Genomic DNA, 14,056 nt, shown 5'->3' with positions numbered 1-14,056 from the left:
GAATATAATATTATAACCTAGATATCATATCTATGGTATTTATATTGATCTTATCTTAAACTTTAATATTTGTAGAATTTAATTAAATTATTTTAAGTCTATATTGAATACATTTGTTTTAAAAATATTGAATTATGTAATCCAAAATTTAAATAAATAAATTTTTAAAAACGTAAAATAATAAAATTAAAACTAAAATATATGAGTTGCGATAAACAAAAAAACCAAAATAAGTTAAAGGATAAATACAAGAAATTAAAAACCACAATCATAAATAATAAATGCAAAACCGAAACATAAAGTCTTCAAAAACACCACCAAAATGAAGTCTTAAAATATAAATAACACCGAACACACTCAGGTGTATTTATTACTAATTACTAAACGTAAATAAAATAAAACCAAACAATGAAGTCTTCAAGTCACTTCTCGACCTTCGGAGTAATAAACTTAACACCATCCTTGCTTGATCCAACAACGCTAACCAACTCAGAATCATCTTGAACATCGCTTATCTTAGACTTAGTAGAAGAAAATCCCGATGGTTGATCACCCTCAAAAACATCCACAAGCTTACGCTTCAGTTTGTCATCTGAATCACTACTTGACATTTTGATCTCATTCACTTCATCATCAACCAAACGATAAGAAACTGGAGTCTTGTTATCCCCAAACTCATAAATCTGTCAAAAAAAAAGGTGTAAACAATATAAAAACAAACCAAAAATATCAAATAATGTAAAGTATATAGAAGTGGAAAAAACCTTTAAAGAAGCAGAACTTGTAGACTGAAGATCAGTTAAAGAATTTCCAAAAGTTAGGGATCTAGAATCAGAAGGCTACAAAATATAATACAAAGAATTAAAACATAACGCAATAATGTAGTTGATACAAGTTAAAGGAAGATGAATTTACCACTATAAACTCAGGCATTAGTCTTTTCTTAATAGCAGAAATTATTTCTTGATCGTCTGTTAGCTTTGATATACCGTATACCTCAACATCATTCCTAAAATTGAAATCGGCAATCTCAACTTTAAAAGCAAACTTCTTTTCTAACAAACAGTTCAACTCCGTGGGAAATCCACTATGCCCAACATCATCCTAAAAATTTATAATAAAAACATGTTACATAAAAAGTGTTTTAAATAAATAAAACATTAAGCAGTAGAATATGAATACATAAAAACATAACCTCATCTTTAGTAGCAAGCAATTCAGATGTTGTTTTGTTGATAATAAGTTTGACATCCCGATCAAAAATGGTCAACGAAACAACACCACTGCCATCTTGAACTCTTAGCTTAATCTTAAACCTGAAATATTTTTTTTAATCAACAACATAACAACATTTATTATTAAAACATATTTACATATACAATATAAAATATACCTAGGAGTAGGTGTAACACCCAAAGTGTTACATCTCTGATTCTTGCATTCATAAACATCTTCGCCTTTCACCACAGTCACGATCACCTTACGACTACAGCTATTACAACCGACATAGTACCATTCTGAATCCGGACAAACCTCCTTTATGGTCCCGAGTACTATAATACTCTTTGGCTGAAATAAATCAATAAAAAAAGATAACATAACGTTATGTTAAAAGATATAAATTATAATTACATATTATTATAAAAATATACCTGCAATATAGTGCAAATTTCACAAATGTTGAAAAATGATGTAGCCATCAGAAACTCTTCATCAAGAGTAGACATCAACTTTACAGGAATCGGCCTACGAACAACACCATCAACACTGAACTCTAAAAATTCAAACAAACTGCAAAACAAATTTATAAGGATTTAGAAATGCAAAGGAAATAATTATTGAATAAACAAATCAAGAGATATATTAATAATATTACCGTGTTTTATAATCTTCAATCTCAGAAATACTATCATTGAGGAACACACGAGTAACATCAGAACCGTATGAATTAAACATACGGTTTCTCTAAAAATTTAAACACAAGATAGTCATTATGATATTAAAATAAGAAAGTCTTCAATAAAAATTAATTACATATTAAAGATAAAAAGCAAACCTTTATGGTATTTAACTCTACCAAATTGCATGAGAATAATCATATGTGATTCATCAAAATGGTCAACAACATACTTAGAGAACTGTGATACGTAATCACCCCAAAAAGTAACGTAAACACTGTCACCCGCTGTAAAAACCACAAATATTATAACAAAAAGTTTATAGTGTTCCACAATTAAGAAATATTAATACAAACTGAAATATAAATTAATGAAATACATGTACCTGATATCAGAAACCTCCATAGTTAATCTTGCATTTCTTTTTACACCTCTCAGATTATAATTGTTATCTTTAAAAACATGAACAACATGTCCAATTATGTCTGGAAGACATCGGATTAAAGAATTCGAAATACAAAAAATGTTGATAAATAAAAATAAATAAACTACTTAAATAATACCTATAGTTGCTTTCAATGGGATCTCTTTATCAATAACTGACTTGAATGAGTAAAACTTAAAACCGAATGTATGACCATCAAACTGGCTACAAGGATTAATATGGGTACTGGAGTTTAACACTAACTTATTAGAGCAGTCGATAACCTTGTAATTAGACACATTAGATCCAAGGCTAGGGTTGACTATAGTTAGTGTAGCATTCTCGTTTTAAATAACGTTTAAAACGGAATATATCTTGTTTAAATACTGTAGACTGCATTCGGTTACCCTGGATTTAAAAAAAAAACAAACAACAAATTATGAAACATAACAAAAGGGACAAAAAATAATAAACATAAATGGTAAAACTAAACATTACCGATTCATCCATAAGAACCATCTCAATCAAGAAATCTTCATTAGGTTTAATGTTATCCTTGACACTCCAAACCTTCAACACTTTTACCTTAATTGTACATGGAGTAGATCTAAGAACATCAATCTCGTGTAACATAGTAAACTTCTGGGACTCCATTGACCATAAGAAATAAGAACAAAATGAATTAGTAACGTATAATGAATGAAAAATGTGATAGATAAAACAAAAAATATTAAATTAAAACTAAAAATGACATTAACTTGGATGAAGAAAAACAATTGAGGATATAGTTGCTGAAGGTGATGAGAAAGATTAAGAAATGAACGCATATATAGTGTAAATTATTTAGTTATTTATGTAAAATGAAATATAAATAGAAATGATTGATAAAATTGGGAATTATTATTATAATTATGGAAAAATAGATTTGGACATCATATAAAAGTATCAACTTGATTTTGACGGATTTCGAATTATATTGTTCCACCGATAAAATATTTTTAATGTTACAAAATAATCTAAAACATTAATATATATTATTTAGACTAAGATATCTTTAGTGTTACAAAATATATTTGTCACATATATTGTTTAAATAAAATAAAATATATGTAACATTAATTAGTTAAGGGATTGTCAACATTAAACCAGAATAAATGTGATTTGAATGAATATTGACTTTTTTCAAAATTAAATGAAACATGTTAAATAGGAAACATGAGACTTTTTGACCGTATATTTAATGAAATTAAAAGGAAACATATCAATTAATATGGATTTTTTGTTTATTATAAATTAAAATTAAAAATCAAATAATATAACAAAATGTATAGATATACCATAGATAAATTGTATAACTTGATTAACAATTTAAAGGTAAAGTAGTAAAGTTGTTACTCCGTATTATGTATTATTATTTATAGATTATGAACATTTTATTTTAAAAAAAATTGTATAACTTGATTTAATTATTATTATGTAAATTACGGTTAATTAATATTAAGAATTTTAGTATAAATGGTAGTAGTGATTTACTCATTGTATATTAATATAAATTAAATTAATTGTATTAATTGAGGAAAGTCAATGTATACCATGGTCATTCGGTTATGTCCATAAATTAGGAAAGTCAAACTATTATAAATGGAATAGTTAATGGTTTAATTTATTAACAAAATGGAAAACAAATAATATATATAATTGAAATATTTAAATACATGAATATTGAAAATTAAAATAAATATATACATGAATAAATAATAAAAATACAGATACTAAAGTCTTCATCAATAGTGATATTTGTATAGATTGGTCGAACAATATCCTGAAATAATAAAAATGAGAATTAATCATCATATTGTGGACTTTTAAACAATAATTAAAAAACGGAAAATTTAAAACGTGTTACCGGAAAAATGATATTGTCAGAATGACCATGGTATACCGGAAAAGCGATAATAGTATAGATGAGTCGAACAATAACCTGAAATAATAAAAATGAGAATTAAGAATTATATTATGGACTTTTAAACAATAATTAAAAAACGAAAAATTAAATAGGTGTTACCGGGAAAACGATGTTGTCATAATGACCATGGTATACCGGAAAAGCGATATTAGTATAGATGAGTCTAACAATAACCTGAAATAATAAATTAGACAATTAATATATATATTATGGAATTTTAAACAATAATTAAAAGACGGAAAATTTAAAAAGTGTTACCGGAAAAACGTTATTGTAAGAATGACCATGGTATACCGGAAAAGCGAAAGAAACATCTATTAATCATGAAAGTTCATATTTTGATTAACAAAATTAAATGAAGTATTGAAACAAATATAAAAAAATCATCGTTATAAACATGATAGGAAAAATAAACCGGCAACACTTACCGGAAAATTTTAAAACGTCCACATATCACCTTCATGACCGTTTTTTATTACAACTCAAATTGATTTTTTTGAAATCATCCATTCCTGAAAATAAACATATAAAACTTGTAAGAAAGAATAACCGGAAAAAATAATAAGGTTGCCGGAAATTAATTTATATAAGTTTACCTTGCATCGGAAATATTAAGCAGAAATAAGAGGCTAAGAGCGGCAATTAGGGCTTGTGAATAGTGCAAGCAGAAGAATTTAGACTTAAATATAGTATTTGAATTTACGGGTTAATGGGTTAATGGATAATGAAGACCCGCGAGAAATATACCTAAAATGGGTTAATGGGTTAAATGTAGTTTAATTGGTGATTTGGCGTGATTAACAAAGGAAATTGGTGACATGAAGTTGAAGTGGCATTCTATGTGGACACTCTAAAAGGATGCCATATGAAAATTATTCCTTGCTTTAATAGTATGTATAGATAACAATTGTACTAGGAAATATTCTTAGACCAGTCCTGTTTTAGAAAACCCTTAATTATTTTATTCATCGTTTTAAATTAATACGTTAAAGTTACATTTTTTTAATATTATTTTGGTTTGACTAAAAAGAAAAACCCTCTTTTTCACTTTTGCAGTTTTCATTTTCATTTTCATATTCCCAACATGCACTCTCTGTAACCATCTTCTTCAATCTCTCTACTAAACAAACCATGACCGCATTAAAACCGACCGATAACCTCCCATCCCACGCCGGAAAACTCAAACCCATGAAACCATCAGTCTACTACATCCACCACCGCCTCCGCTTCACCACTTCTTCACCCAAATGCGCACTCTGGTGGCTCATATTCCTATCATTAATCATCATGCTCTTCTTCCTCTCACCAACATACCGCCCTGCCACGTCACCCGCCCTATCACATTACCAAACCCAGATCAAATCATCCGCCAAACCCATCTCCGGCAGAACCCACGTCATCCTCGTCACCGGCGCCGTGGGCTTCGTCGGCGCTCACGCCTCCGTCGCCTTAAAACGCCGCGGCGACGGCGTCGTTGGGTTGGACAATTATAATAAATATTATGACGTCACGTTAAAACACTCACGCAAATCAGAGCTCTTAGACCGGGCCGGTGTGTTTGTAATTAAAGGGGACATAAACGACGCCGTTTTGCTAAACGAACTGTTTGAATTAGTCCGGTTCACTCACGTTTTACATCTGGCCGCACAAGCGGGAGTCAGGTACGCTATGGTAAACCCTAACTCGTACATCAGATCAAACATTGATGGTTTCGTTAGTCTTCTAGAAGCCGCGAAATCAGTTTACTCACCGCCTGCCATCGTCTGGGCGTCTTCTAGCTCCGTGTACGGTCTCAATTCGAAGGTTCCATTCTCCGAATCAGACCGCACGGACTCCCCCGCGAGTCTTTACGCTGCCACGAAGAAAGCCGGTGAGGCGATCGCGCATGCGTATAATCATATCCATGGATTATCCATCACTGGATTGAGGTTCTTTACTGTCTACGGACCGTATGGACGTCCGGACATGGCGTATTTCTTTTTCACGAATAATATAGTGAATAGAAAGCATATTTCGGTATTTGAAGGACCGAACCACGGGACGATTGCTAGGGATTTTACGTACATTGATGATGTGGTGAACGGGTGTTTATCCGCGATTGATACTGCGACTAAGAGTACTGGGAATGGGAATGGGAGGAAGAAGAAGGGGGAGGCGCAGTTTAGGATTATTAATATTGGGAATACGACGCCGGTTTCGGTTAATAAGTTGGTTAGGATATTGGAGAAGTTGTTGAAGGTGAAGGCGAAGAAGAAGGTGGTGTTGATGCCTCGAAATGGTGACGTGCCTTTGACGCATGCGGATATTAGTTTAGCACGGAGGGAGCTTGGGTATAAGCCGAGTGTCGATTTGGAGACCGGGTTGAGGAGGTTTGTGAAGTGGTATCTTGAGTATTATGGTGTTAAGAAGAAGAGTTCAGGGTGAAGATGGTGAAGATGAATAATAGTTGAAGGAAGCTTAAGGTTTATGCATGGATTATATGTTTGTTATAAACTTATAATTGTTATGGTGTTTTAATTTTTAAACTAAAGTAGTTGTATGGTTGAACTAAAGTTTTATTATCATTTATTTGTTTTATTTTACTTGCATTTTGATTTACACTATAAAAAAAATCAGGAAAGCGGTCATTTTGTAGGTTGTACATGTCTAAGATTGTATCGAGATCTGTTTTAAGTATATAGTCATGACTTGCAAGCCAATTTGATGCATCAATTTTGACGCGTGTATTATTTAAGATAAGTTGACGTATTAGTTTTTACACGTGTATTATTTAAAATGGGAAAGCAAAAGTTGTGGAGACACCAAACTTTAGAAGAAATATGTGGATTGTTACTTGTTTTCAATGCAATGTTATGTGAATTTGAGTTTGATAGAACATTAATCATGGATGGGCGAAAATGTATTTTGATATTAGGCTAGTAAAAATATATGTAGTCATGTGTCATGATGAGTGAGAGTAAGACCTTCCTCATGGCTACTTCAATCTAGTAAATATGTATAAAGTTATGTTTCACGAACTCATGTGGCTAGTGTAACTGGGGTTCGTGCCACGTCACGCTCATACCCTCTTTTCACGGATCATAACATCCTATTGGAACAGAATTTTTTAAGTATTAACTACATGTATAAATTTTTTCTAAGATGATAAACATGTATATCACATTAAGAATTCTGGAATTAATATCTCTATTTTTTGTGATAAAGGTACGATTTGTCTATATCTATCATTCTGATACCCTAGTTACAGCTTTCCTATTAATGAATTTCACTAGGCATAGTGGTTGTATAGTTTTTATATTTACTTTGTTAAATCTAGTAAAAGATATAAAGTGATACCATAAAGGAAGAATAGAAGATATGATGGCTCATGAAAAGCCTATAGCCTTGTTGACTGACCATTTTCATAATTTGTACTGATTTGTGGTAAACCTATAAAATAGCAACTTACGCTTTCAAATGTTCCAATAAGACCACCAATTTATTTTATTTACACATACCAACAATAAGTAAGTTTTTAAAAAAATATTAATTTTTTAACATGTTATCATTATATATACCTTGTCAAGAACGACAACTTTGTATTTAGGCTATCGCATACTTCAAATTTAAAGTAATTTTCAGAAAAGAAAAAAAATTGTAAATGTAACATTATTTATTTTATTTTAAATAAAATAATGTTAACATTGGTCTTTGAACTAAATGTTATATCATTATTTGTTTTAATCAAATGTCTTCCTAACATTGGTCTTTGGAATCGGAACAACTCAGATATTCGGTATTCATAGAAATATTCAAAATCATCATCAATCACCTAAAGTCCAAAAGGCATATGTCGAAGCACGAAATAAATCTAACCTGATCCATGACGATGTTTCCACGGATTTTCGAGATGAACGAACCACGTCTTGATCTTCTTCATCAACTGCGCCTGAGACCTGCAATGGTTTTCGGGGGTGTGGAGGTGACTGCTAAGATATCCTGAGGATTTCTTGTTCACAGACACAAAAAATTGGTGGTGGCTCTTCTTGAGCATGACCCCTAATAAGTAGGTGGAGACCTCCTTATATAGAGAGTCTCATGGCCACCATCATGGTACCCTAATGGGCCTAACCCAATTAGGGTTACCTCCACAAAACCCCCTCAGCCCAATAACATTGTATTAGTCCATATAATAAAATAAACCAAACATAATAAATTTAGGATCGTACAACCGGGTTTAGTACCATACCCCTACAAGCCCCCCCAAGTCCAGTGTTGCTCCTGGACGCGCAAGCGTCTAGGTGGAGCGCTGGACTTTATGAGGTGTGTTAGGCTATGAGGCGGTTTTTTCCCTGTTCTTTGGCATTGTCTTTATTGTCTTTGAGTTTTGGGAGATTTTTTTCATGATGGTGACGAGCTGTAAAAAAAATGAAGCCTGCGCGTGAGGCGGCTTACGAGCTATAATAATAGAGCCTGCGCGAGTTGCGGCTTACGAGCTGTAATAATAATGAAGCTTGCGCGTGAGGCGGCTTACGAGCTGTGAGTAATAATAATGTCTGCGCGCGAGAGGCGACTTACGAGCTAAGAATAATAAAGCCTGCGCGCGAGAGGCGTCTTACGAGCTGAGAATGATATAGCCTGCGCGTGAGGCGCCTTACGAGCTATGAGAATAGTAAAGCCTGCGCGTGAGAGACGTCTTATGAGCTTTGAGAATAATAATTAAGCTGGCGCGCGGGGCGACTTACGTGCTGAGAATAATAAAGCCTGCGCGCGAGGGGCGTCTTACGAGCTGTAGCATAATAAAGCCTGCGCGTGAGGCGTCTTACGAGCTAAGAATAAAAAAGCCTGCGCGCGAGAGGCGACTTACGAGCTAAGAATAATAAAGCTTGCGCGCGAGAGGCGTCTTATGAGCTTTGAGAATAATAATTGAGTTGGCGCGTGAGGCGGCTTACGAGCTGAGACTAATAAAGCTTGCGCGCGAGAGGCGTCTTATGAGCTTTGAAAATAATAATTGAGCTGGCGCGTGAGGCGGCTTACGAGCTGTGAGTAATAAAAGCTCGCGCGCGAGAGGCGTCTTATGAGCTTTGAGAATAATAATTGAGCTGGCGTGTGATGCGGCTTACGAGCTGAGAATAATAAAGCTTGCGCGCGAGAGGCGTCTTATGAGCTTTGAGAATAATAATTGAGCTGGCGCGTGAGGCGGCTTACGAGCTGTGAGTAATAAAAGCTTGCGCGCGAGAGGCGTCTTATGAGCTTTGAGAATAATAATTGAGCTGGCGCGTGAGGCGGCTTACGAGCTGAGAATAATAAAGCTTGCGCGCGAGAGGCGTCTTATGAGCTTTGAGAATAATAATTAAGCTGGCGCGCGGGGCGACTTACGAGCTGAGAATAATAAAGCCTGCGCGCGAGGGGCGTCTTACGAGCTATAGCATAATAAAGCCTGCGCGTGAGGCGTCTTACGAGCTAAGAATAATAAAGCCTGCGCGCGAGAGGCGACTTACGAGCTAAGAATAATAAAGCTTGCGCGCGAGAGGCGTCTTATGAGCTTTGAGAATAATAATTGAGCTGGCGCGTGAGGCGGCTTACGAGCTGTGAGTAATAAAGCTTGCGCGCGAGAGGCGTCTTATGAGCTTTGAGAATAATAATTGAGCTGGCGCGTGAGGCGGCTTACGAGCTGAGAATAATAAAGCTTGCGCGCGAGAGGCGTCTTATGAGCTTTGAGAATAATAATTGAGCTGGCGCGTGAGGCGGCTTACGAGCTGTGAGTAATAAAAGCTTGCGCGCGAGAGGCGTCTTATGAGCTTTGAGAATAATAATTGAGCTGGCGCGTGAGGCGGCTTACGAGCTGAGAATAATAAAACTTGCGCGCGAGAGGCGTCTTATGAGCTTTGAGAATAATAATTAAGCTGGCGCGCGGGGCGACTTACGAGCTGAGAATAATAAAGCCTGCGCGCGAGGGTCGTCTTACGAGCTGTAGCATAATAAAGCCTGCGCGTGAGGCGTCTTACGAGCTAAGAATAATAAAGCCTGCGCGCGAGAGGCGACTTACGAGCTAAGAATAATAAAGCTTGCGCGCGAGAGGCGTCTTATGAGCTTTGAGAATAATAATTGAGCTGGCGCGTGAGGCGGCTTACGAGCTGTGAGTAATAAAGCTTGCGCGCGAGAGGCGTCTTATGAGCTTTGAGAATAATAATTGAGCTGGCGCGTGAGGCGGCTTACGAGCTGAGAATAATAAAGCTTGCGCGCGAGGCGTCTTATGAGCTGTGTGAATAATAAAGCTTGCGCGTGAGGCGTCTTACGAGCTATAAGAATAATAACAGCTTGCGCGCGAGGCGTCTTATGAGCTGTGTGAATAATAAAGCTTGCGCGTGAGGCGTCTTACGAGCTATAAGAATAATAACAGCTTGCGCGCGAGGCGTCTTATGAGCTGTGTGAATATAAAAGCTTGCCCGTGAGGCGTCTTACGAGCTATAATAACAGAGCTTGCGTGCGAGGCGTCTTACGAGCTAAAAGAATAGTAACAGCTTGCGCGCGAGGCGTCTTATGAGCTGTAATAATAGTGGAGCTTGCGCGTGAGGCGGCTTACGAGCTACTTTATGTCCCGCGCCACGTGCAGATGTTGCATGCGCGTGCGCGTAGACTTTGGTTTTGTGTTATGCGCCACGCGCAGATGTTGCATGCGCGTGCGCGTAGACTGTGATGTGTGAGCATGTGATGCGTAAGCATGTGTAATATGCGTGAGCATATGTGATGCGTGAGCATATGTGGTGCATGAGCATGTGGTAAGAGGATTCCCAACCTTTAAGTTTGGCGCGTAGCCATATGGGATATTATGAGGATTCCCAACCTTTAAGTTTGGCGCGTAGCCATATGGGATATTATGAGGATTCCCAACCTTGAAGTTTGGCGCGTAGCCATATGGGATATTATGAGGATTCCCAATCTTGAAGTTTGGCGCGTAGCCATATGGGATATTATGAGGATTCCCAACCTTGAAGTTTGGCGCGGAGCCATATGGGATATTATGAGGATTCCCAACATTGAAGTTTGGCGTGTAGCCACATGGGATATTATGAGGATTCCCAACCTTTAAGTTTGGCGTGTAGCCATATGGGATATTATGAGGATTCCCAACCTTGAAGTTTGGCGCGTAGCCATAAGGGATATTATGAGGATTCCCAACCTTGAAGTTTGGCGCGTAGCCATAAGGGATATTATGAGGATTCCCAACCTTGAAGTTTGGCGCGTAGCCATATGGGATATTATGAGGATTCCCAACCTTGAAGTTTGGCGCGGAGCCATATGGGATATTATGAGGATTCCCAACCTTGAAGTTTGGCGTGTAGCCATATGGGATATTATGAGGATTCTCAACCTTGAAGTTTGGCGCGGAGCCATATGGGATATTATGAGGATTCCCAACCTTTAAGTTTGGCGCGGAGCCATATGGGATATTATGAGGATTCCCAACCTTTAAGTTTGGCGCGGAGCCATATGGGATATTATGAGGATTCCTAATCTTTAAGTTTGGCGCGGAGCCATACGGGATATTATGAGGATTCCCAACCTTTAAGTTTGGCGCGTAGCCATACGGGATATTATGAGGATTCCCAACCTTTAAGTTTGGCGCGAGGCCTGGTGCGCACATGCACGGCGATGGAGTGGTGACTCGTGTGTGCGCGTGCATGGCGGAGGTCTCTTGCGCAAAGCCCAGATGGTGGTTTCCGCGGCGGCACATGCGCGGCTGTGGAGTGAGAGTCCGCGGGCGCGCGTACATGGCGGCGGAAGTCTGGTACTTTCTGGATTTGCAATTTTAGAATCAGATCTGCAACTTTAGACCTAAAATCCAGGTCTGTAATCTAGACCTAGATCTGTAAATCAGATCTGGACAGATCTGAAGCCCGGAGCAGATTTAAAACCATCACAGATCCGAAGACCTGATCATTCGAATCAGGCCGTTTCTTCTTGCACAGATCTGGAAGCCTCTTTTAGATTTATGGATCTTTCTGAGCTTTAATAGAACAAGCCTTGAAGCCTTTTTCTGTAAAACTTCCAGATCTGGGTTTTTCCTGGGAGAGATCTGACAGCCGAGATGAAGATCGAAGGGTAGTTCGTTGCCGTCCCACGGATGGCGCCAATGTCGAAGCATGAAATGAATCTGACCTGATCCATGACGATGTTTCCACGGATTTTCGAGATGAACGGACCACGTCTTGATCTTCTTCCCGGCTGTGCTTGAGACCTGCGATGTTGAGACCTGCAATGGTTTTCGGGGGTGTGGAGGTGACTGCTAAGATATCCTGAGGATTTCTTGTTCACAGACACAAAAAAGTGGTGGTGGCTCTTCTTGAGCATGACCCCTAATAAGGAGGTGGAGACCTCCTTATATAGAGAGTCTCATGGCCACCATCATGGTACCCTAATGGGCCTAACCCAATTAGGGTTACCTCCACAAAACCCCCTCAGCCCAATAACATTGTATTAGTCCATATAATAAAATAAGCCAAACATAATAAATTTAGGATCGTACAACCGGGTTTAGTACCATACCCCTACAGCATATATCATATATGGATAAGCCGATAACTCTACTAACCTTTCCTACAATTATTGTCACATGTGTTTGAAAATGTTATAGCCCATGGGCTACGTGTCTACGTGAGCATTTGAAAAGTGAGCTTGAGTATACATGAATGAGAGACGGAATGGAATAGACAATTACCATGGAATGGAATCACTCATTACCATATTTATTTCATTCCCTCTAATACACCCCAAATTCATTCCATCTACCACCCTTGTTTTTTTTTCATTCCATCCATCTTTCACATTATATCATCTCCACCACCCAACCACCATTACTACCCATTGCTCTCTCACCACCACCACCTACTCACCACTGCCTATGCCGCCCGTTACCACCCACCACCACCACCGCCTTCGCCGTCGGCCATCACCACCACCCGCCTTCACTGCCCACCGCCACCACCACCTACCTATGCTGTCACCACCCACCACCGCCACCACCACCCATCGCTCCCCGCCACCACCCCCACCGCCCACCAACCGCCATCACCAACAATCACTCCTGCCCATCGCCACCTACCGCTTACCACCGCCACTGCCAACACCGCCTGCCACCACCAACAATCGCTTCTGCCCATCGCCACCGCCGCCCACCACCGCCCCCACCAACCATCTCTCCCGGCCATCACCACCACCACCACCTGCCACCGCCACCACCAACAATCGCTCCCGCCCATCGCCATCGCCGCCCACCACCGCCACCACAGTTTTTGCTCGCCTTCCACCATCGCCACTCACTACCATTTTTATCTTATTTCGGCTTTTTCTAGCTTAACAAAAAAAATAAAAATAAAAATAAATAATTCATGTCATTTCCACATGGTAACCAAACATGTCAACGGAATGGTAATGAGTCATTCCATTACCTTGTTCATTCCATTCCCAAGCTCATTCCATTCGATCGCTCATTCCATTACCTTATACCAAACAGACTTGGTTGGAGGTAATTGAATGAAGGGGGAATGGAATGGGAGAATGAATGGAATGAACAAGGGAATGAAATGAATCATTACCATTCGTTTGTTTTGTTTGGTTAACCTATGGAAATGAAATGAATTATTAATTAATGTTGTTTGGTATCCAAAGAAATTGTAGGAATGAAATATAAATAATAAAAATACTTTTATCTCAAAGTAAATTTTTTAACAAAAAAAAATATAACCTCCTCAATGGCGATGGTGGTGGGGGTAGCTCCGGCGACGG

The 14,056-nt window shown here is 37.9% G+C and overlaps 1 protein-coding gene and 1 pseudogene across 1 annotated transcript; one reads left to right on the top strand and one right to left on the bottom strand.

Moving 5' to 3' along the window:
- Positions 1 to 422: 422 nt before the first annotated feature.
- LOC143579663 (uncharacterized) lies at positions 423 to 2,976 on the bottom strand. The gene is made up of 12 exons (XM_077062905.1): positions 2,821 to 2,976; positions 2,710 to 2,730; positions 2,462 to 2,606; positions 2,284 to 2,383; positions 2,073 to 2,175; positions 1,877 to 1,965; positions 1,653 to 1,791; positions 1,394 to 1,569; positions 1,196 to 1,316; positions 916 to 1,104; positions 765 to 839; positions 423 to 683 (listed from the first exon to the last, which is right to left on the bottom strand). Exons 1-12 carry the CDS (start codon positions 2,974 to 2,976, stop codon positions 423 to 425), a joined length of 1,575 nt encoding a protein of 524 aa, XP_076919020.1.
- A 2,443-nt stretch (positions 2,977 to 5,419) lies between these two features.
- On the top strand, positions 5,420 to 6,712 carry LOC143579657 (UDP-glucuronate 4-epimerase 5 pseudogene; annotated as a pseudogene).
- The last annotated feature ends 7,344 nt before the right edge of the window (positions 6,713 to 14,056 follow it).

This window comes from Bidens hawaiensis, unplaced genomic scaffold, assembly GCF_021521415.1.
Source record: "Bidens hawaiensis isolate Kalapana, Puna unplaced genomic scaffold, B.hawaiensis_p1.1 tig00029892_1, whole genome shotgun sequence".
NCBI lineage: Eukaryota > Viridiplantae > Streptophyta > Magnoliopsida > Asterales > Asteraceae > Bidens > Bidens hawaiensis.
Note: the sequence above shows the minus strand (reverse complement) of the source record. Positions and strands in the feature narration are given on the sequence as shown.